Source organism: Phoxinus phoxinus, assembly GCF_949152265.1.
Source record: "Phoxinus phoxinus genome assembly, chromosome: 12".
Lineage (NCBI taxonomy): Eukaryota > Metazoa > Chordata > Actinopteri > Cypriniformes > Leuciscidae > Phoxinus > Phoxinus phoxinus.
In genome coordinates, this window is record NC_136887.1 from 15,721,241 (window position 1) to 15,746,848 (window position 25,608).

Genomic DNA, 25,608 nt, shown 5'->3' on the forward strand with positions numbered 1-25,608 from the left:
TACTATACTAAGTGTTTTTTTGTTTTGTTTTTTGCTTGTTTGTCTGTCTGTTTTATATATTTATATATATATATTTATATATATATATATATATACAATTAGCTCTAAAACATAAAGAAATCACTCTAATTTCTGACACTGCCAGAGAGTGATACTGTACACTACCGTTTAAAAGTTTTAGATCTGTACGATTTTTAAAACGTTTTTAAAAGAAGTCTCTTCTGCTCACCAAAGCTGCATTTATATGATCCACAATACAGCAAAAACAGTACACTGTTGTGAAATATTATTACAATTTAAAATAACTTTTTCTATTGGAATACACTTGAATATAGCAGGAGAAGAGACTACTAAAACGTTTAAAAATCATACAGATCTAAAACTTTTAAAAGGCAGTGTATAGGCTATGTCATAATTTTGATTAACAACCAAACAAAACAAAAATCAGCAGGAATATTAGGCTATTTGTGTCTAGTGATTCATGTTGGGAGGCTTGTGTTAGTAATGCTTTTAGCATTTTTCTGCTTTTAGGGTTAAGAAGGAGTGGAGAAGAGTGTCGTACCCCTCCCCGGCGCAGAAGTGGGCTGGACTGAGCACAGTGTTCTGGCTGGAGCTCTGCCATTGTTTGAGATTCCTGACGTGAGTGTCTGGCTGGAAGGGTGAGCCTGGTGACTGGGTAAATCCTGCTCTTTCTCTCTAGCTCTGCTTGATCCCCGCTGAGACCATCCTCTCTTTTTCCCACTGCTTCATGCAACATGGTTCTGTTTGAGTTTGAACTATAACAGAGCCTAAATTATTAGGTGTTTAGAAATATGAACGTATTAAATAGTGTGAAAACCGACAGATTACGACTTTAAGCAAAAACAAACTAGCCTTCTGGAATAATCCAAAATGTTTAAGAAAATTTTCTCTTCATGAGTCCTATGAGTCCTTAGCCTCAATTATTATAAAAACAAATCTATAAATACGTGCTTGTTGAGAGGGCTGTTTAAGTTTGATTTGTGGATGTTTTTCAGCATTTAACTGTTCTGTGCAACCAGTTAAACACTGAGGTAGCCACATCGCCTCAGAGGCTTAAAAATAATCCTGTAAATACAGGCTCCTAAAATATATATTTTAAAGGCATAAAGGAAATTACGTAAACATCCACTCCACCCTCGAGGAAACTACTAACATATGTGTTCCAGATTTTTAGCCCCGCAGCATACAGAGATCCCGCTGACCATGCACCATTGTTTTCTTTGCACATTTACAGTGTGTATAGTCTTAATCATATTTACTTCTACGCTAAAATGGCCGTGGGTGCCGGAATAAAACAAATGATCTGTAAACATCATGTTTGACAAAGTTTTTCATTCTTTCCATAGCAAACATTAAAGTATAAATGGGTTATGCAGATTTGAACCTGGGGGAAACAGAACAAGACAAATGGATAAATGCATGCAAAGAGTTTTAAAATTTCAGTAGCTTTTATTTTTTTGTATTTATTGTAAAGAGATTCATGGTGCTCACATTGTGGCAAATACTGCAAATGTGTGTGAACATGCTAGAGGGAGAGAAAAATAAATCTCATCCTGCGAGATTCTGTCCTCTTGAATTCAAATAATATTTCCTTTTATTATTCAACTTTTAAAACACTCAACATTTGGCCCTGACGTCTGACAGGAAACAATATGCAAATAAAAACATCCGCCTGTAGATATTCAGGGCTCAAATTAAAAGACGTTTTTCAGATTTAATAAAGAAATCAAAACAAATAATCCACCACCGCAAAGAGTGCAACAAAATAAACTAAAAGTTTATAAAGCAAGCAGAAAGAACATTTATTTGGAAACTTTATTTTGATTTGTACATTTCCACCATCCAAACTCTGAACTTACAATTCAAGCTCTGATTCTGAGTTTAAAAAAACAAACATTTGTGGATCCATTTCCAAAGTGAAAAAAGTGTTTTTGCAACATACATAGTTCATCATATTTAACTCTCTCTTTAATACAGCCTGTCCGACGTTTGTTTTACCAACTTCAACTAACTTTAAAAAAATGGGCAGTGTTCAATCACTTATTGTGATAGTGACCATGTGGATTGTGCACTTTCTTTTAAACATTATGAATGTTTAGTGGTATATGCAGGTCGTTAGAAATCGCAATTAGCACCTTTAATTTTAACTTAAGGGTTAGCACCTCGCCCCAATAGTATCTAGGAAGCGTCAATGGTAGACGTGCTCAGATGACAAGGTCAGTGTCGACGTCCTCTGAAAGCAGAAAACAGCCACAGTTAGCAAATAAAATGAACTGAACATTAAAGAAATATGAATTGCACGGTCAAAAACTCACGCTCTTTGATTCCAAAGCAGTTGGCCCACTCCTCGAGAGCGATGTACTTGTCCTGGTCAGCATCGCACTGCTCAAAGAAGCTGGTGGTGCAGTGCTCCATTGGGATGAGAGGAGCACGCAAAGGGGACAGCTCGGTGTGGGACAGGAACCTTATACAACACAAAATAACACGTGTGCTTTTAGATTAATAAAAACATTTACTGATATATTAAACAGTAAAAAAAACAATTGTTGTTTCAACTTAAAATAAGTAAGTGTTTGTTCTGGATTCGGTTTAGTCAACTCAAATATCCAAGTTGTCACTTTTTCAAATTTCACATTTCAAGTTGACTAAACTTACAATATTTTACAGTGTAGCTAAAGGCTACTGTTAGCTTCTGCTACCAAAACACTTAGCTGGACCATCAAGGTAATAGTTATTATAAAATATAGATTTTTTTAGCATAATTTTCTCTGAAGTATGTTAGGTTTGGCTCTAGCTGGAATGGCTGTGAAAATGAGTTAAACATACCCGTCAATAGGGTGCTGGTCAAGCTGGCCAAACTGCCAGTGAACGGGGAAGATGTACATGTTGTAGTTCTTCTCAAAGTCCAGGGCCAGAAGGTCCAGAGAATGCTCACCGGCCTGCAGCCTCTTCTCATTCTCATAAATCTTCTTCACCTAAAAACACAGCGTGAGGTTTGGCATTTCAGTAGTTTCGCCAGTTGGCTTTGACTATTGTTAAATTATGCACTCAAAAAATCTTTAGGCTTACAGTTAAGATTCATGCATTTGAATTGCATACAAAATTTCTATCCATTTTGATGATACAGTTTTAACATAAACTAATAAACCTAAGGGGATGCATATTTGCAGTCACACATAAATCAAACGGGTAGAAACCGGTTAGTTTTCTTTACTCCAAAAATCTTGGCATAGTTTATTTTTATATATTTGCATCTATTTGATTTTACATTAATGCCTTATTCTGCATGACCATATTCTACATCCCTTAATCCAATACCTAAACTTTACAACTCCTTACTACCGGTATTAATACGTTTATTGAGGCAAAAGTCGTAGTTAATAGTTATTTAATAGAGAGAAAAGGACCCTATACACTAAAGTGTGACCTCATGTTTTTAGTATCAGCATAAATCGTTTATTCAATTAACTGTATTTGTTTAATTAAAATTAACATGTTTAAAATATGGCTAGCTGTGGAACAAGCAATATTAAGTTGGTTAAAGAGATTGAAAAATAATTGGATTTATTGATGAGAAACATATAAACCTGGTTATTGCGTATTTAAAACACATTTAATTTATTAGTATTACAGAATTCTTACCTGTTTTTTTATCAATGATCTAAGACTGATAAAACATGCATCACATGAGTTTATGTTCAAATGGATGGGAAGCCCGATCTCATGAAAATGCGTATCTTTGACGAATCTTATTTCTCGCGCCATTTATACGGCAAAAATAGTTTTTGCGTGCATATGAAAAGCAGTTTTCGCGTGTATATGATACGTACTTTATGGCGTGTAATACGCACGCACTCCCCACCCCTTAATCCTATACCCAAGGGTTTTCAGTGCGTAGCATATGCACGCAAAAAAAACATTTTTGGCGTATAAATGGTACGAGAAATAACATTCGTGGTATAGATACGCACTTTCATGAGATCGTGTTACAAATTTGATATGAAATGGCCTAAATATTGTTCGGAATGTTTGTGCACTATTTCTTATTCTTTGTCTTTCCCTATTACTGAACTAAACTTTAGTTAAAATTTGTACATTGCTATGTAGAGGATAATGGAAAGCTGAGCTGGTTAAACAGTATTTTAAAGGCAAACAGCTGAACTGACTCTGAGTTTCTGCTTCTCGGTGAGCAGGTTATTGTCTTCATCGCGCTCGAACAGGGTCACCAGCACGTTCTTCAGCCAGTCCCTCATGCGCAGGGGAAACTCATTCAGCTCGTTGTCCATGCAGGGGGCGATGACTGAGGGGAAATCCAAACATTAAAAACAATAATTAATAAACACAAATAGCATGCTAACATGCCTCTTAGCACATAATGTAGCGTGATAGTCTAAAAGGAGGCGAATTACAGCCCTCTGGCTAATATTAATGTTATAGATGTTAGGATCTAATTCGTTAATGCCAAAAACACATTTTCTAAGTCTCTTACTGAGACACCCTGCTTAGCAATGAGACTACGCCGCAGCGGGAGCTCCATCTGAGCCCTTCAGTCCCGACTCATCCCATCAGGCGTACAACGACAGTGGATGAGGCAGATTTAGGGGGATTCGGCCTGCTTTGTGGAGCAGCACTAGCAAGCTCAGGCTCGTCCTGTGCTCAGTGTTTGGAGGGGGCAACAGGGACGCCTCAAAGCTACAAGCCATCAATCACTTCAAAGCACTCAATTCCACTTGCGTTCATGGCTGAGTTAGTGAGTGGTCTAAATTTGACTCTCAAAGTCTGTTTGTGCCTTGTTTTCCTTCACAGTCGTGCACTCACATTTGCAGGGTCCGATGTAGTCCAGGTGCAGCTTGTGGCCCTTCTTTGTGCCCTCCAGGGTGCATTTGGTGGCAAAGAAGTGGCAGGAGGACTCGTAGGTCTTGTTGTCAGTGCCACAGACCTGGGACAGAAATACGAGCAATCATAAATGCCACGGTTGTCAACTTGACAGGTTTGGATTTCCCCAAGGTATCCTACTAATGTTTACTGACATTGCTTGCCCACATAAACTAGCATTTCAATCAAACTGCTAAAATGGTGTGCATGTGTTTCTAGGCATTGCTGTCACTGCACATGTGGAGACTTGAGAGAGATGTGAAATGAAGGAAATGACTAAAGACACGCACATGCTCGAAATCTCCAACTGGGGCGGGGCAGGTCGAGGGGTCCTGGCACACACACATGGGCTGGTTGCTGTCATCAACCTCGCACACCTTGCCTTTCTTGCAGTGATGGTTTAGGCAGGGGTCTGTAAGGGAAAATCATTGATGACAAATATATATATATATATTTATTTAAAGAAATAGTTCACCCAAAAATGAAAATTATGTCATTAATTACTCACCGTCATGTCGTTCCAAACCTGTAAGACATTCATTTATCTTTGGAACACAAATGAAGAAATCTGAGAGCTTTCTGTCCCTCCATTAACAGCCTACGCAACTACCACTTTCAAGCCCCTGAAAGTTAGTAAAGACATCATTAAAGTAATCCATGTGTCTCCTGTGGTTTAACCTCAAATTTATGAAGCGACATGAGGGCTTTGTTTGTGAAAAAAAAAAGATAATTTTGAATGCGCGCTCACGCAAAAACGTCACAACACATGCGTTGTGGTGCTCGCGTGAAGGTAGAGCTTTGGAGATTAATATTTTATAAAATGGTCAATTATGTTGCACAAACAAAGCACTCGCGTCGCTTCAGAAAACTGAGGCACTGGAGTTGGATGGATTACTTTAATGATGTCTTTACCTTTCTGGGGCTTGAAAGTGGTAGTTGCGTAGGCTGTTAATGGAGGGACAGAAAGCTCTCAGGTTTCATTAAAAAGATCTTCATTTGTGTTCCGAAGATGAATGAAAGTCTTACGGGTTTGGAACAACATGAGGGTGAGTAATTAATGATATAATATTAACTTGATGAACTAATTTTTTATATATATATACAATTTTAATTCCTTTAAAGGGCATATATTCAAAAAAAATCTTCTCCAATGGATTTACATTTCTTTCCCCTTTCTAAATATTTTGTGGTTGGCAAAAAACATCATGTGGCTAGATGACTGGCACTGGCATCAACTTTGTCCTGTATAACTTAGTCTGTCTGAAAAACATAATTATAGCTGTCTACATTTGACTTATCTGCAGCCTGTTATTACCCATGGTCTCATGTACATCTACACACGTTATCACAACTTCACTCATATACAGGGACAGAAGACAAGATGCAAACAGCAGAAACATCTCTACTGTACAAAACTTTGGTGGTGGTGTGGAAAAGACATCAAACTCACTCTCAGGAATAACATCCTCCTCAACTTCAATGGCCTCATCAAATTCTCCGGTCTCCACCTGGACTGGGTTAGCTCCCACTTCCAGCTCCTGAATTATCAGACAGAAAACAAGTATTATGGGTATGGCCTGTAGAACCAAGCCCAGTTTTAAACACAGCTTTCCTCTTTTATGTGAGGAAAATATTTAAAACTGCACTGGGAGCGAATGACCCACATTACTGCACAGCCACAACAAGAGTTTTGCTTTTGTGTCCAACACAACTGGCATCTGTGTGCACATGTGGCGAAGCAATGAATTGTAATTAGTCCCTTTTAGATATATTTTCAAACTTTTATGGATTTCAGTCCCCCCGGGGAATTTAACAGGAAGTTGAACATGCGCATATATAAACACATCTGGTCCCATAATGGGGATGAGGTGTCTATTTTTGGCCAATGACTGGCTTGACAAGGCTTCTTAAAAATGCAGTTTGGCCGTATTACAATTTTATTTTCAAATATTTAAATATCAGTCTAAATAAATATAACATACCTCTTCAACAACTGGCTCCTCTTCGGTCTGTAAAAAAGAGTTTAGTCAAAGTTTAGTCACAAAGCAACATTACTGAGGGAGCTACTGACATACAAAAATGCTCTTTGGTTTTTAAAACAAAGCTCGTTTTATATTATTTAATTTACTTATTATAAAACCAGTTTCTTTAATATAATACTCAATATAAATAATAGATTTATTTAATATTTCTCTTTCAGATTTACTTACTGGAGCAGCCAGAGTCTTGCCAGCGAGGCAGAACAGGAAGAAGATCCAAACCCTCATCTTGAGTTTCAGCCTAAGCAAAAACACCCAAAACCTGAGTATTTACAGAGCATCACATTATCATGTTAGTATTATGCATGTTTTGTAGGAGCATGAGACAACAAAATCACACACAAACATTCAAGTTGGCCCTATATATCCCTTTAATATAAATCCACCGGTAACGCGAGATCAATACACCTCAGATGCGTAACCACACGCGCTCGGGCCACCAGACCTGCTCTGTATGCTCGACGACGGGTAAGTAGCCTACAGAAGTCAGTCTCTCCAGACACAGAAGCTGATTGAGATAAGAGCTCTGTGTGTCTTTGTACTGCTAGCTCGACCGCTTTCCTCTCGCTCAAAGAGCCCCTGGAAGACGGACTGATGCGATATGTTCTCCTTGAGAAACGACACTTTCCTGCAGGAAGATAGGGGCTGTTTGTCTGAAAGCACTCCCTCTCATGTCCATTTTCTTTGTACCAAAGATCTCTCTTGCTTTCCCCTTGTCTCTCTGAATCAATATAGATATACTTTGTTTATGGCTGGAAAGTTCAAAGCAGCCATCGGTAGTCCATCACTGGGAGATCAACGGCGTTTTTGATGCACTAAAGATTAAAGACACTATTATTTTTCTATAGAAACACAGACGCAGTAATGAAGCTACGAAACAAAAGATACCCTGCCATTTCTGAACATGAAAGGCTTGGTGCTAACGTTGACTATGTTTGATTATGAAAGTTATTGGTTTTTGAGGGAGCATCCATCAGCCAGGTTCATGTAACAAGCATGATGAAAATGTGTCCCGACATATTTGGTTTTTGACTTACAAAAAGCTAATTTCTCACCCCTCAAGCTGTGGTGGGTCTGTTTGTGCATGAGTGGATAAGGGGTGGGATTAGCGCATAAAATCTGTGCAGTAATTGGCCGAGTTATAAAATTCTTGTGGGAATTAAGGAGTCTTCTTGAAACCACTGACCTGAGAATAATTTGCCCAGCAACTGCTGAGAATCTCCTTGGCTTGTTGCTCAAGGTTGAAAAATTCCTAGTTTATTCATGAAAAACTGCATGAGGTTAGTTCAAATTGGCGTGAAGTTGAAACTCACCCTATTTATTTTCTAATTGCATCTTATTGATCTCATTGTGAAAGATTCATACGTGCATGTTTCTTTTCTTTTTTTTTTTACTTTTGAGCTCTTGTTTTTAATCAAAATGTCATATGCGTACTTTCAACTAAAAATCACCATGAAATCAATATTGAAAATTCTTGTTTTTATGGAATATTGCAATATTTATTACAATTGTTTATCTGTGCATATCATTATTATTTTTGTCATTCATGTGCCTTCATAATTTTTAAACAAAATAGCTTCCCCTTCGTCTCGCAGTCATCTCTTCTGTGTGATGTGTTTATCGGCGCGAGGACGGGACAACTTGTCAATCACATGGGATCACAGCTATAGCAAACCTCAAACATCCAATCAATTTGCTTTGGCAAATTGAAGACCCTATATGTTCTTGTTTGACAATCTTCTCTTCAATATTGTGGCGTATATGGCTTATCACAACTTCTGTTTCATGCGACTTTAAATCCTTGGACTCTCATTCTGATCCCGATTGACCAGTTGGTTGTGTTGTCAAATATTTCACAAAAATGTGGTGTTAGATGTCAAATAGCCTTCGGATATGTCATGGAAATCCATGGATCCTCCATTAGATTGGATTTGTGAGTAATATTGTTGGACAGTTCACCCAAGAACTCTTGTAGTCGAGTGCATGACGCATGATCTCTTGATTTCAGCACATGAAAGCCGTGTAAGCAGTTTTGCGAACCTTTCAACGGCCCTGTTTTCTTTGGCAAAGGAAAAGAACGTGGTTGCTTGAATCAAGGTCAGACACCCCACATCTCTAATAGACTTAGACATGGAAAACTACAGAGACTCTGTCACCCTCCTGAAATACTGACGTCTTGAAACATGGCAGACAAGGAATCTTTTCGCTTCCCGTCAACAAAAACGTCCTATTTTAACAGGTTGTGTGAGTCATAGGACGAAGGAAATGACCCGACATCATGTCCCGTATTTAATTTGGATGTCCTCTCTGTTCCTTTCAGGAGACGACTTGGCACATTTATGTAATTCCCTTTTTTTTTTGCCTGAAGTAAAAGTCCAGTAGTGGAGTTACTTTAGAGCAAAACAACTTATTTTGTTTGGAAGGTCGCATTGAAAATCAAACATGCCTGAACTGAGGGAAAGTCAGCGGTATAAATGCTGCCATTTTTACCCAATATTTAATTTAGAGTTTAGTAAGGTAAGCAGCAGGTTGTTGGGTGTAAACCGTGAGGAAAACAGCGGCTCAGTACTCTGCGTTTTTTTCCCCCAAAGAGTCATTTTCCAGAAGCTCCGCAGACGGAGTTCTCTTCCTCTCCGAAGCGTAAAAACAGGTGGTTCAATCTCTAGATAAACAAATGAGCTGCAAAACTGTATCCACTAGATTTGACTTGCTGCCAACACATCTCTGGCAAATTTAAGTACTAAACAATATCTGAGAAAATATGTTTGCTATGCTTACACTAATATCATCCAAGGTTTTAGTATATTAAACACAAATATCATCATCAATGCCCAGCACTGGGATAGAGTTTGGCATGGTGGGCATGCTTGATTTATAGAGCAGGAAGTCACTTGGCATGAACAGTAAACCTCTGCACAAGCCACCTGTCCATTACGGCACAATTACTTGCTTGCATCTGTGCAACGTTTAGCGCTAAGCAGAAAAACAGACTCCTTCTTACTGAAAGCTCCCTTGAAACAAACAGTGAACCTGCCAGTCACATTAAAAAAAAAAAGATTTAATGTGACAAAAAGTGGGGTTTCAGACAAATCAGCGTTGACATGCTAACTTTGAAACGTGCTACAGCACCAAATCAACACGTTCGTTTTTACTCCTGGGGTTTTGTTCCTCAGGAAATGAAAACTCATCTCTTTGTAACCTTATCTTGATTTCTGTGCCGACGAATTGCTCCTACAAAGCTAAAGCTTGTGCAGAAAAACAAGGTGGGGGAAGAGGAAATTTCATCCTCTGCTGAAAAGGAGTACAGGGAGCTCCGAGTTAGACAAAAGACAGTTAAAAGAGAGTGACTGAGCAAATAAGATCTGTGTAACCTGAGTTAACAATCACCTGACCTTTTTAAGTCATCCGCCCATCCCCCACTGCTGTTTGTAAGTTAAACCGCACTGTTATTACTGCCTAGCGGGCTCCTTTATCCAGTGCAAAGAACAGAGCAACTGTCTGTGGGAAAGGAAATTAATTTCACTCTAAATAAAAGCATATCACCTTGAAAAGACCTCATCTGTGGCCGTGAAATATGACTAATTCATTTATATTCCTATCTGATCCTCAAGATGACCGCAAGCCACGAACCATTGGGTTAAAAATCGGGTAAAAACCTGATTTGTGCTAATTCAAATTCTTAACCTGATTTGTTGCTCTTTTCAATTTCTACAACTTTATTTTTTTTTTTTTTTTTTTTTAGAAAGTAGAAGTCTTCCGTTTTTTTGGGATTCACCAACATTGTAAAACAATGATATGATCAATACGTTATGACAACATATTACATTGCTTTAGCTCATCCAAAATAAGTTAAGCAATTTTCAGCTTTTTTTAAATAAGTTATACTAGATCCAACTCAATTTATTTAAGTTTAATGTAATTTAAGTTGAAAAATAAACATCCAAGGTGATTGCACTTAAACATTTAAGGCAGCTTTTTTTTCTTTTTCTTTTTTACAGTGAATCCATATGCATTTGTAAATATAAGCCATAAGATAGGCCTAGAGGTTTTCTTGCATGCAAAATTGATAGGGAAAAAACCCACATTTAATCTTTTCTGTTTCACCCAAAGGCACATGATATTTTTTTCCAATCTCTCATGAAAATCTTTTGCTGCACCAGGGGGGAAATATTATTCATGCCATACCACACATTTCATGAAATCTTGCAAAATACACTCTTAAAAATAAAGGTTCTTTATTGGCATGGTTCCATGAAGAACCTTTATCATCCATGGTTTAATTGCACAGAAGGTTCTTTTAAGAACTGTTTACCAAAAAGTCCTTCGGGGAACCATAAATGGCATCGCTGCAAAAAACAATCATTAATTGGTTTGCACATTTTTATGAATAAAAAAATAATAATGCTTGAAAAAACGGTTTTCAACCTTTTTTAAGGAAAACTCGGCCCCTCCGGCAGCTGTGGGCTGACAGTTTGTCTTCACACGATTCTTGTTTATCTACAGCAGCGACATCTGCCTCGTTCGACATGGTCTCAAACAGCTGGTGAAAAATCACCATGGAAACACGCATTCCTTTTGATGGGAGTAATTGTAAGGGGAGGGGTCTATTGGGCCGAATCTCTCTCCCCTCCCCCTCCATCCCTGACTCTGTCTTCACCCCTCCTGCTGCATATGTGGCACACAATACCTCAATATTGTGCTGCTCTGAGCGCTACAGTGCACGCTTTAGGAGTAAACAGCACAGTAGGAATATTAGCTTGGTAAATAATCTGCTCATGTTAATTTGACAAAGATTTCATAACTAATAAATAAGCAACTCAACGTTTATATAAAACAACAGACACCTGTTTCCAGTGGAAGGTTTACAGAGAGGTCAGTAAATCTGTGCTTTCAGTCATGAGAAAGTAATGTTTAAAACCCTCACAATCTTTTTAGCATGCAAGTAAGACAAACACAAAAACCAAGCTACTATTATTAAGAGTTTTTTTGGCAATGGTTTAGAAAGTATTAGTAAATCAAACACTTGACCATAGACTGCATTTGTTCTTTATGCAGGACGTAAGAATGGAAGAGGACCCAAATGAAAGCTCTTACCTTCTGTCCGTCTAACAGAGAAGCCTGAGGAGAAGTCAGCTGCTGGAAGGGTCTGAAACTATCTAACAGCAATACAAGTTCACACAGAAGACATTTGCTGTGGGCAGGTCCGGTCAACCCCTTTCACTCAGTTAGGGTGGGACGTCCCACAGTTAACTCTCTGTATCCAACTCACGTGGACCCTTATACTCAATGTATACTTTTAACTTAGTTCATGTTTGAACTTTACTGTAGGTATGTGACCATTCACTTTATCATTTCATAGTGTTAAATATGACTTAACACTTTATTTTGATAGTCCACTTTAGACATTCTACTAACTTTGCAACTACATGTCAACTACCAGTCTTTAGAGTATTAGAAGACTGTCTGCTTAATTTCTGCTAACACTATATTTTGATGTTCAACTTTATGACATTTTACTAAGTGACTTTGCAAGTACATGTCGTCGAACTCTTCTGACCCGAACTCCTAACCTAACAATCTAGTACAGTCCACTAATACTTTAATGAGAGTTAGTTGACATGTAGTTGTAAAGTTACTTATAGTTAGTAGAGTGTCTAATGTGGACCATCTAAATAAACTTACTAGGCTAAACTTTTACAGTCAAACTTTGTTTTGTTTTTTGTTTTTAAGAAAAAAAATTGTAAACTTAACTGCCAGTTTGAGGGAACATAGACCAACATAACAAGCCATAATTTGTGTCGGATCTACAAAAATTCTCACTTCCAGCTAAGAATCGTTAATGTCAGATCATGCAGAGAATGAGCAACAGACACTGAATAACAAACTCTTTGGGATCGTCTGCTTGGATGTGCCTTTTATTCTTTTGTTAAAACTAAAAAGATATCCCCCATTCTATTATTAGAATGATTTCTGAAGGATCATGTGACACTGAAGACTGGAGTAATGATGCTAGAAATTCAGCTTTGCATCACAGGGATAAATTACTATATAAAATATATTAAAATTGAAAAAAAGTTATTTAAAATTGTCATAATATTTTACAATACTGTATTTTTGATCAACTTTACATACATACATATACATACAACATATAACGTACCTATATATAAAGGACCAATATCATTTTTTTATCAACAAACTAAACTATACTTTGAAATGACCCAGTACACTGTACATAGCCCTGTAACATTTTACTTGTTTTATGTAATGGAAAGATACAATTAATTAATATTCTTTTAAATCTGTTGATTCTTTGACACAATATTTGATGTAAGATTCTTATGTATAAATGCTTCATCCGCTCAGAAAGACCTGGTCTAGAAACTCAGAAGTGATTTTTACATACACATGCCATTATGTAATTCAATCCTACTAATGTATGATCCTAAAAGCATTTATGATCAGATAATGGTGCTCATCTTTTGTGGTTGACTGTAGCATGTATTTCAGATTGGCAGCACAGAATTTTTTGAGAGAGAGTGTCAAATGGTTGAATCTTCTAAAAAAAAAAAAAAAAAAAAAAATCCAGTCTGAATTCCAGGGGCCCATCCCACTGTACTGTCTCTTAGTTGTGTGTGTCCTGACCACCAGACTAAACTAATCACGCCTACCGTTTCATTCTACCCATCAGACATCTGCCGTCAATCCACAGTCTAAGAGGTTCACTCTGCTATAGATTGCTAATGTCTGTACTTTTTGAGTGTACAGAGCAGTTAGGAGAGAAACATCTGGATGAGACAACGCTGGAAAAAAATAGTTTCTCTGCAACGTGGCATTTTCCGTTCTGGCCTCTGCAGACACTGAAAGCAAGCCACGGAGGAGGTGTAATTATTCTTTGCACTGCAGACGTGGCGCTGTCTGTGAGATGATCTAAGATCGCAAAGGGTCACAGACTCCCTGAAATCTAGAACTGCAACTGTCACATTTCTAGTATAAAGAGGGTGGGGGTCAGTAAAAATGAAACCCACTCACACACACAGACATATATATATATATACAATTATAATGTACTATCAAGCAATAATATGTGTTTTGAGATGTGTCAAAATGTTGCATCACAAATGCTGGCCCTTGATTTATTTTGAAAGAGCCCGTCTTTTGGTTCATTTACGGGAAATACCTCTCTTGGGGCCGGACTGAAAATAGCTCGATTCTGAATTACACACCAGACGGTGGGATTTCGACCACCATTTCCTCAATAAAGTTCCACAGGCTCTTCAAAGATTCCCATCCTTTAAGGAATAAGGTCCCTTTTCATCCTAGTTCCTGTTTAGACTTTAGGTAAACTCTGGCCAACGGGACCAGCGAATAATATCAACACTGGACGGGAATATATCATCACACATTAGTTTACTGTACATATGCAGGATGTGTGAATAAATCATGTGATTTATAGAGCAGGTTCAGGTGGCATTATGCTGATAAATCTGAAACACTATTTAGAGATCGACATGTTATGTAACTTATAATGTCAGTAAGTAAAGCAATTAGTTTTGCAAAAAGTTGCGATGGGAAATACAACGACAGAATGTGTCTGGCGAGAGAAACGTCTCCTTGTCATTACGTCAACTTAGAGGAGCCCACACAAATTGAACGTGTCTTTTCACAGTGAACCATCATTGTCTCAAGAGCTGCTCTGTAATTTGGAAATAGACCCCATCATCTTTGCCAGTGTGTGCAAACTACTACCACATGCCACACACTCTTTTATTTATGTGATTCAGGTGCATAATATCATAGTGCAGGCTCTGAATCCAGCTTGAACAGTTGTAGACTTTGAGTACAGATCAAGGGCACAATGGTAATTGCTAATTTATTGCTATAAGCTTATTTATTTGTTTGTTTAAAAGGGTCATGACGTGAGAAATCAAATGTGCCTCGATCTTTTGACATATATGCAGCTCGTTTTGATATTGCGGGATCTGTGACGTTACACTGGCAAATACATTTGCATACGACTACCTTCATACATAGCAAGACATCGACCAATAGTATCATCGCACCATAGGCCCCGCCCACTGGAGTTCAGTAGCTTAATGGCTGACATTTGTCTGCATTGGATGTGAGCATCGCGCTTGATGTAGCGAGTGGACGTTGATACTGGATGCCTCTCATTTCTTATTTGTGCATCCTGGTTTCCTTTCCTTGCGTCTCAGCTCACCTGTGTATCCTCGCTCATGAATCCTCGAGAAGCTTCCTCATTCCTCGCCTTCTTGTGGTGCATTTAGAAAATTGAGATGTCCTTCAAGATGGCCGACTACGATCGGTTTCCGGGTCACGGAGCGAGGAAATGAGGAAGCATCAATTTGAGGATTGAGAAGCACCCATTTCTGCATTTATATTTGTTTTGTTGTACAAAAAACCCTCAGGAAACATATTAAAATAATAATAAAAAAATGTCATGACCCCTTTAAAATATTAATGGATGACGGTCAATACTGCAATATAAAGTATTTATTTATTGAATGTGTTTTATTATTTAATCAGTGGGCAACGATCAATATTGTGAATTTATTTATTGTCATGTTTCTTTTTCTTCTTCTTCTTTTACATCAAAGGATGATAGGCAATTTTGGGAAATCAAGTATTTATTTATTTAATATCATGTTCTTTTATTATTTAATTTAAAACATTATTGGTCAATATTGTGAAATCAAGTACATTTTTATTTATTGTCATGTTTTTATAACATTTAATTTAAAACATTAATACGATTCTTGCAGCAATTTTAATTTCTTTGTGCTGCATCAGCACTGTAGACAGTATTAATCTCCATAAACTGTATGCTAGATGCAGATCAAGCCATGGATCTAACAACACTGTCAATGATGCTGCAAATCCTTTTCAGTGTATGATTAGATGTAATCTGTGGCCATCTCATCTGACAGTAAAAAGATGCTGAGGTATTAAAGAAAGCCGTGTTATGGTGAGAACTCTGAAAGCGTGGAGAAACAGATGGGAGCAATGTACTAGACAAAATACAATGGAGCTTCCTCTGTATCCCTTATTTCCGTTATTACAAAGATGACTTGGACAGATAGACATGGAGAGAAAACATCTGGTTGTCGATTCAGGGAGAAAATGGTGGTAAACTGACAGATGGAGCAAATGGACAGAATAGTTAGAATGCTATGATTCTCTAGTGTCTAACTAGATCAGAATGCAGCGTTGTGGGATGTGGCCATCAGATGCTCTCAGTGGGACGGCTGGTCACTGGTTGTTCCAGAATCCTGATCTGCTGCTGGAGGTGACATGGTGACGTGTACAATAAAGACTATGAAGCCAAGTGATTATGTTCAGGTTGTACTTAAACTGAGTTAGGGTGATTTTTATATGCAGATGTCTTCATTTTTCATAATATAGTGAGACTTAAAGAGAAATTTCAAGCAAGTTTGGTAGCTACAGGGTCCAAATAGGATTCTATTTTAAACTTGAAAGAAAAAAGTTGTTTGAACCTTTTGAAAAGTGTAAAACAGAAAATATGTAAAACTCTAAATTTTGGAACCCCACAGTATATTTAGGACAGTAATGCAATACTTACACTGTTTGATTTAGATCAAATGGGTCATGACATGGATTTTATTTGATTTTAGTTCATTTATAAAGTTAATAAAGTGTGCACAACAAAACAAATATATATGCAGAGAAACAATAATTAGTAACCCTCTGTCTGAAATGATCAGTTTTTAAGGGGCGGCTCCTTTAAGGTTTGTCAGTAAACGGCCAGTGTTATGATTGGCTAATGTCACTGCATAGGAAACAGTATCAATGTCCACCCACTATTGCACTTAAGTGTTTTGAAAAAATGATCCATATAAAACCCTTACAGACAAAGCTTTATGAAATAATGTACTTGTGGTTTGTGATGCAGCTGCTGTCAGACCCAATACAGTTGGCCGCTTCACCAAAAGTTTTACTAACTTTCCATTACACTGTGCCTCGTTTACAAAACAAAATGCTCCGAACAAACATTTAATCCTCCAACAGGATTCAGGAATCAGGATGCCACTAAAATAAACCATCCTCTTGTTTCTGATGCTGGAAGCCTTCTGAAGTCACAAACGAGCTGTTTATGGACGCGTCAAAGCGAACGTACTTTAACTCTTCCGTTTGTCCTGTTGTCGACAGACTGAAGTGTGTGGAGTGTGTCAGAAACTGAACACACATCTACTGTATCCAGTGTAGCAGCGTCAGTGATTCAAATGGATTTGCTTTTGACGCGATGTTCACATCCAGTGCAGGCAAATGTCAGACATTAAGCGACTGAATGCCAGTGGGCGGGGCCTATGGTCCAATGACGTATAACTATTGGTCAATGTCTTGATCTGGAGGCAGTCATATGCAAATGTATTTTCCTGTGTGACGTCACAGGTCACCCAATATCAAAACGAGCTGTTTTTCGAGCTTGATTATTTTTCAAACTTTGTTTATAATGAGGAGTATGATTTAAGCTATGAAACTTGCAGGATGATTTATTGGTACAAAAACCTCTTATATGTCCAAAGATGAAGGCAAATTTGATTTCTCATGTCATAACCCATTTAACACCTTCAGGAGAACTGCAAAATGATCAGTCCCAGCCTCCTCTTTTTCATTTCTCTTCCCTTTTTTCCATTTCCTCGCCAACTGTGTGAACAACACTTCTATCATCTCACTGCAGCTCATTTTTAATCAATTCATTTTATAATGACATTCCTAAAGGCCGTTATTCCGTTATAATCCCCACAAGGAGCATTCGATACCGAAGACATTTAAAACATTTGACAGCGTCGATGACAAGAACATTAAGAGTAGAAATATAAATCTCATAAAACTGTCCTTTTGTTGCCACATCAGCAGCTTTCTTCTGAAATCTGAATCATATGAATAATCCATAGAGTCTTTCTACTAAACATCATTTAAGGACAGAAATTAAAGCAGCATGGAATTAACGCCGTGTTCATAACTAGCTTCAGGCCCCATCATTTAAGCTTTTAGTGTTTTTTTCTTACAAGTGGGAGTGTATATCTCACAATTCTGACTTTATAACTCGCAATTGCGAGATTCCAAAATATAAAAACTCACAGTTCCAAGAAAAAAGTCAGAATTGCAAGTTTATATCTCATAATTCTGACGTTTTTGTCAGAATAGTGAGCTATAAACTTAGAATTTCAAGAAAGCAATTAAAACAAGCTTCCCTATTTTACTAGCGCTTTAAGAAATCTTACAATGATCATTTTGTCATGTTTTATTGAGTTCTTTTTTTCTGTCGTTTTATGCATAAACCTACATTATTATTTAATTTCTTCTTTTTTATCTTCTTTTTGAAAATCTGTATTTCTTCTATTATATATATGTGTGCAGTAGCCATACGTGTCAGGGCGTTTGTTGAGATGGAGAAGTCTGCACACTGACTGAGGGTGTGCTTTTGTTCCCTTGATCAGAGAACATGATTACACTTGTCTCATCCTGCATGGCATCTCACTCTATAGTCATACCATAGGCTCAATATTTTGAAAAAAGCCATGTGGCATTTATCAGTAGATTTGATCCTTTGCACATATTTTACTGTTTTCAAAAGTACCAAAGGGAAAAAAGGCAGTTGTATATAAAATACAACTAAATACAAATTTGGCCAGTACTAAATACAAAACTAAACTGGATTTGGCCAGGACTCAGTCAGTCCTGAACTGTATCTTGTGATAGGCTACAGTACTTGGTCATTTTTGCAGGGAAAGCCCTGTTTGAGCCTGTAACAAGCAGCGGTGTCTGACACTTGATACGTGTGTGTGCGCGTGCGTGTATGCGTGCGTGCCTGCGTGTGTGTGTGTGTGTGTGTTTTATATTTAAGTAAACAAAATCACACTATTAATTTCATTACTCATGAAAAAAATTAATTCCTCTGGCAAAAGATGTAGGAATATATTTAGACACTATACTTAAAATAGTGTAGGAAATTAAATTTTTCGGAGAGTATCCAAAGCCACGCCTCCTTCAAAACACATGAACGCACCCGTACAGAAACAAAAGCATCACGAGTTAAACTACCTCATGTCTCAAAGCACAAACATTACAATAACAATGAATATAAACAACTTAAAGAGCACTGACCTGTACCATCTGACTGCTGTAGATTAATTTTGGTGTTGATAGTGTTGCTGTTGAAAGGTATAAATTCGAGTCACAAACCCCTTCGAGTATAACTTCACGGGTTTCCATCTCTTCCAAATAACAGTAGTTATGGCGTGAATGCAGCATTAGCTTGTTGTTTTGGTTCAGGAGGAACTGTAAAAGGCGACTGCTTTTTCGGTTGCGGTGCTCGGCGACTGGCGTCTGTCTAACTCATAGCATGAAACACACTGATGACGTGTGATATGTCTGCGCGAGCAGGTGCGCGGAGGTATGAAAATACATACTCTTACAGGCAGGTAGGACATTGTATTCAGTCTGAATGCAATTGGACGAATATTTTATGGCCCTTCCACAGACAATATACATATAAATACATTTAGACCACTTAACTTAGTGATTGCTATCAGGATCTGAAGAGACTTTCAACCAGTATAACAAAAAACTGTTTCTGGAACAAATCACATAGGCTACCCTATAGAATTAATTCTTAATGCGCACGTGAGCGCCATCAGTGTTTCTCACAGGTTCGCGTTTAAAGTCTGTGTAGAGGGAACGATGTCGTCTTAGCGGCCTCTAATTTAATAACGATCCTTGCGACGGAAGTGAATCAATCAAAACGAACTTTAGCTGGAAAATATCTTTATTCAAGAACCGCTATAAAGCCAAAACAATCTCTGTTACCTTAAATTATCTGTTTATTAGCCGCTTTGAAACAATCTACATTGTTAAAAGCGCTATATAAATAAAGATGACTTGACCCTGCCTTTATAAGCTATTTCTCACTTCAATTGTTTTGTGCACTAAAATGAAGCCTTGATAATCATTGTAGTTTAAACTGGTGTCTGATACTGCATGACCATACTATGAAAATATTGAAGAAGTGGTGCTGTTGTGTAGAAGAGCATTTGAACTGACTGAAAATATAGGCTAAGGTCTATTTTCTATCTAAAGAATCGAACCGAAAGTATGAATCCGGTCACCCTGGCTGGTCAGCTGAGGACATTCAGGCATTAGCAGTGGCCTTAGATGCTGCACGTCATTAAAGGCTCAAATCTTTCCAGTAGCCTATGTTGTTGATTTTGAATTGCAATAAATGTGAATCGGCTAGCAGTTTTGTAAAAGTACATGTTTTACTCAGGGTACATGTTTACTCCTATGCAGTGAGCATGAAGCCCTTATATGTCTGGAGCCCTTTACAGTCATTAATGCATACTTGTATCCTTGTTGTATACCATGTGTTTCTTTGCCATTCCCTGCTTTATCCACCCGGCGGGATCCATGCGGATCTTTTTGACACGCTACAGTTGTAAAGAAGGCTTCTCCAGTCACTACACACGGCCTGGATGGTTGAGCATTCCTTGCATTTTCTCTTTTCAATCCAGCCATTCCACACAACAAAAGATCAATTGTGCGGACACCACAGTATATGCGAGTTTCCATCTCTATTCCCATCACTTAAAACCAGGGAAGCTTGGCATGGCTGAAGACAGTCTATACTAGTCTTTTGGTTAGTTGTTGAGTGTGATGTGTATATTACAACACTGCTGCATTCTGTCCAGACTGGGATCTATTTCTGGAGTTACATGGTATTGTTTCATCAGTAAATAAATATATATTCATAGATACAGTTGTTTGCCCCTGGTTTAGTACAGCTGCAATGCCTGTCAACATCTCCTCTGTGCTTGGCTACACCCTTAGCAATTATAAACCATCTTGAACAATGGAAAAAAGCAAGTCACTGATTCACTTTTTCAGATTCCTTTCGGGTAAGAACATGTTTTACATCAATGAGAAGAACAATGCTACACTCACTTATATTTTGTGGATCTGTATTCCACACACCTGACACAGCTGATAATACACAAAAATGTGCTATAGACATATTGGTATCCAGCAAACACTCAGTTCTTAAGAACAAAAATGTGCTATAGACATATTGGTATCCAGCAAACACTCAGTTCTTAAGAACAAAAATGTGCTATAGACATATTGGTATCCAGCAAACACCCATTTCTAAAGTACAAAAATGTGCTATAGACATATTAGTATCCAGCAAACACCCATTTCTAAAGTACAAAAATGTGCTATAGACATATTAGTATCCAGCAAACACCCATTTCTACATGCAGTGTGCACAGTCATTTAAATGAGACTTTGTCCCTTGAGCTGCTGATTGTAATACATTCCTACAAGCTTGATGACTCTGTGCAACTGCATTTTGTGAAGAATGGCATTTCTTTGTTACTCTCTTGTGATTGTGACCCCTGTACTTCTGCAGAATACATCCCTAGCGGAGCCATCCTTAGGATTTGTGGTTTCCCGGGAACATCTCCTTAAACAGTGTCCCTAAAACGCAAGCTTCATTTAATTCAAATTAGTTGCACCACGTTTTCAGTGTAGTTGACTTGCCAACATGAACTAAAACGAATGGCTTTGGGTCTTTTTGCATTCAAAAATTGTATAAACGTTTTCTTTGTTCGTGGGCTTTTGCCTTCATCATACGGCTAATGTATCATGAGAATGAGACCAAAGTACTGCATTCCAACAGAATATAGTAAATGTTTAACTTACGTGATGTAGATTCAGTTTCCATTTAAGAATTCAGAGTTTAATTTTCTCTTCACAATAAAATGTATTATGTAAACTAACCCAACAAATCATTAATAATAAATAATGTAAATACATTAATGTGTAGGCTACATCTCTCAGTCCACCAAGGGGGTCATTGAGCTGAAAAACATTCAGACATTCAATTTAAAAAATGCTGCCTGAAAAATGGATTTGATTTATTGAAAGGGTAACATTGCCCCCTACTGGTGCCGAGGCTAAAAATGTAAGCATACTGACAGAAGTCCATTTGCTTCACAAATATAAAGATGTGATTTTGTACTGTAAATAAATATATTACTTCATTAGGTGCCTTAAAGGGATAGTTCACCCCAAAATTGTGTAATTACGCACTCACCCTCATGTTGTTCCAAACCTATATGAGTTTCTCTCTTCTGTTGAACACAAAATAAGATATTTTGAAAAATGTTGGTAAGCAGACAGTTGACGGTAACCACTGACTTTCATAGTGGGAAAACAATACTGTGGAAGTCAATGGGTTCCAATAACTGTTTGATTACCAACATTCTTTAAAACATTTTCTCTTGTGTTCAACATTTTCTCTCTGTGTTCAGAGAGAAACTCATACAGGTTTGGAACAACATGAGGGTGAGTAAATGATGACAACATTTTTGGGTGAACAATCTCTTTAAAAAAAGCATTGAAGATGAAAATAAAATCAAGTTGAAAGGGCCATTAAAAAGATAAGAATTATATTAAACATTTAAGCTCTCTCTTAGCAGTTATATTAATATAATTTGTTGAACAATATATTTGTTGAAATATACAACTAAAACCATAAAAACATTTCCGTTACTTAAAATAATATAAACATGATCTGAAGAAAAAAATTTAGATAGTTGTAAAGGCAACATTTCTCATTTGCATTTAGTTTAACTCGATCTACGGTACTAAAATAACAGAAAAATATATAAAAACTATATAAACACAATTTAAAAACAAACTTATAAAAATGACAAAACACAGAAAAACAACTAACACTTTAATTAAAATGAACCCTAAAACAGGCAAGAGTGGAAAATAATAATCCAAAAATAATTGTATGGTTTTTTTTATTATCATCTGGACTTAAGTAAACCATATCCAAATGGAATTTTTTAAATATTTGATATAGTTTGGATTTAATGAGTTGTATACGTTGCCCAATAAGGGTATAAAAAAGGCCCAAGTCATCAATGTTTCTGTGATTTGTTTGATGCAAAAAAAATGAATATGCTGCATGTATGACAGGTCTAAGTGTCCTAAAATTGAGGCATATACTTTTCTTATATTTGTTCACTGCTGAACAGTTTCATCTTCAAACTCAGTTGTGGGAAACTCTAGCCCTTGAGGTCCACTGGCATTAGCTCCATCCTTAACCAATCTTATAGAATTTATGATATAACTTTTGTATGATCATTTTCTAAGTCTTAAGTTAAGACTTTTCAGGTGTGTTTGTTAATCTGGCAACATATCTCAGGGGATATATACTTTTCAAACTGCGGTAAATAACAGCATGATCAACATATGACTTAATTTTCTATTTCAACATCTTATGACAATGTTCACAATTATTATTAGCAGGTGTATTGCATTTTTTTTTTTTTTTCAGAAAAAAGTCAGATTAATATATGCCTAGTGTATACAAAGTCAGAATGTCCAGTACTATGGGCGGACATGTTGGCTTTAGGTCAAACTGACAAAACGAGCACGGAAAATTTTAACCAAGTCATGTGACCCACATACTCCAAACAGACTCAACTATGATATTGACAACAGCACTGGATGAATTTTTTTTTCTCGTGCCTCCTACAAGAGACAAAAAAATATGTATCCTGTAGAACACGTTGCCTGTTTTAGGGTTAAAATGAAAATATAACATTCAAAAATAATTCAAAATATGAATAAGAACTATAAAAGTAAAATAATTAAAGGATAATTCCGGTATTTAACACCTTGAGTCTATATTGTAGTTTGTTTTGGATGAACAAGAGTGGTGGACAACATTTTTTTGACAATGGTTCCTCTCTCGAGTTTTTGACTATAAAAGAATTGGCCATGGACCCATTTAACATTGGAGTCAATGGGCATGTCCAAAAATGTCATTAAAACAGCCAATAATGTTTGTTTACAAAACTGTTAAACTCACCGAGTGGTTAGTGGTGTTCGTTGATGATTATAAACAATATATCGTCGCAATATATGATTCCAATCCGTTTATTTTGCTATAGTGGAACTATTTTTTCAACAATGGGATTTTACAAAATGACGAATAAAACACGACAGAAACTGTATTTCGCAACACTTTTTGGTTCTGGAACATCAACTAACATCACTAATCACTCGGTGAGTTGCACAGTTTTGAAAAATAATGTTAAAGGTTGTTCTCTTACGTAGAGTTCTCTCGTACTGCGTCGAAGAACGCTACGGGAAAGATATTTCTTTGTCGAGATTGAAGCCTAAAATTAATCCTTAATTTTGTAATAATGTAAAACGCTTTTCTGAAGCATACAACCTAGGCGGAGCAATACAGCTCACCCATTGGCTGCTCTGCCAGAAAAGCACAGCCTATGCGAGGCCAGGACGCTGACCAATGAGGACGCTTCGCGCCCTTCTGCGTCACCTCCCGCCCAAACAGGCGTGGCCTAGGCCTATAAATACGAGCATAGCTGTCTAACACGCCGATTTTCTTAAATTCAACGAAGCTGCACGCATCGCTGGATTGATTCGAGCCGCCACAGCCGTTTGGAACAAGCACCTCAGCAGGACGAGCCCTTACCTGAAGCCGCTGGTCATCGCCGCCTTCAGCCGCCGTTCCCTGCTGCGCTTCTCCGGCGTGGAATATCCTTTCAGTTTTGTGTGTGTTTTGTGTGTGTGTTCGCCTACCGCGGCACACATTTTTTCCTCACAAAAGAGCAACGAGTGTCTTTTTAAAGATGTCTCGCGTTTCCTGCGGCTCCTGCCGAGCCGCGCTCATCGACGGGGACCACCACGAACTGTGTGTTTCCTGCTTGGGCGAGGAACATGCAGCTCTCGCTCTCGCTCTCGGTGATGGCGGCTGCCATCACTGCGACATGATGCCAATCGCGACTCTGCGGACTCGCCTTGCATCTTTCGCCGAGACTGCTCAACCGCCCCCTGTAGCGCCGCGCCGTAAGAAGCGCCGCGCTCAGCGGGTCCCGGAACCTCCCTCCACGAGGAGCTCGCCGCCGCCACCGCCGCTAGCTCCTCTCAACGTGTCGCTTGAGTCGCTCACCGACGGACAACAGCCGCAGCACGCCGCTTTGTCCGTTATGGAGGACGACCAGCAAGCCGTATCAGAGGGGGATGACGATTGCTGTTCGCTTCTCGCTTCGGAGAGCGAGGGATGGGCGAGCTCTGTGGACCTCCCCTCCCCCGCCGTTCCGGAACGTCGAGGAGGGAAGATCAGCATCGAAGCAGAGCTGATGCGTCTGCTCACACAGGCCGTGTCGAGCCTCGGCCTCGAGTGGTCGACGCCCGAACAACCTGCACTCAACCGGCTGGATGGCCGCTTCCTCGCTGGAGACCGCGCTGCGCCCCCCTCCAGACACGCACCCTTTCTTCCTGAGCTTCACGAAGAGGTAGCGAAATCGTGGAAGGCGCCATTTTCAGCCAGAGTACGTACTTCTGCCTCGCCAGCATTCTCCGTAGTGGACGGTGCTCGCGACAGAGGCTACCACGCTCTCCCTCCGGTCGAGGAGGCTGTAGCGACTCACCTTTGCCCACCCTCTGCTGGACGGCGGGCTAAGGGAGTCCTACCATCTAAAGCTTGCCGCACTTCGTCAGCTCTGAACGGCCGCGTGTATTCCGCCGCCGGACAAGCTGCATCGGCGCTGCACACCATGGCGGTGCTCCAAATCCACCAGGCTAACCT

At 38.4% G+C, this 25,608-nt stretch overlaps 1 protein-coding gene across 1 annotated transcript; it reads right to left on the reverse strand.

The window, feature by feature from the left end:
• Positions 1-1,818: 1,818 nt before the first annotated feature.
• sparc (secreted protein, acidic, cysteine-rich (osteonectin)) lies at positions 1,819-12,130 on the reverse strand. Its single transcript, XM_079630469.1, has 10 exons — positions 12,030-12,130; positions 7,107-7,176; positions 6,879-6,905; positions 6,347-6,434; positions 5,187-5,308; positions 4,840-4,960; positions 4,188-4,321; positions 2,848-2,996; positions 2,337-2,485; positions 1,819-2,254 (listed from the first exon to the last, which is right to left on the reverse strand). The coding sequence occupies exons 2-10, from the start codon at positions 7,161-7,163 to the stop codon at positions 2,226-2,228; spliced, it is 876 nt and encodes a 291-aa protein (XP_079486595.1). The 5' UTR covers positions 7,164-7,176; positions 12,030-12,130; the 3' UTR covers positions 1,819-2,225.
• Between the last annotated feature and the right edge of the window lie 13,478 nt (positions 12,131-25,608).

What these genes read in the sequence shown, in the direction of transcription:
- sparc (XM_079630469.1), bottom strand. Translation starts at nt 7,163, where the DNA reads ATGAGGGTTTGGATCTTCTTCCTGTTCTGCCTCGCTGGCAAGACTCTG. An exon ending in GGAGGATGTTATTCCTGAGA is followed by an intron (nt 5,309 to 6,346) that starts GTGAGTTTGATG and finishes TTTCCCTTACAG; the next exon opens with ACCCCTGCCTAAACCATCAC. An exon ending in CAGTTGGAGATTTCGAGCAT is followed by an intron (nt 4,961 to 5,186) that starts GTGCGTGTCTTT and finishes TTTCTGTCCCAG; the next exon opens with GTCTGTGGCACTGACAACAA.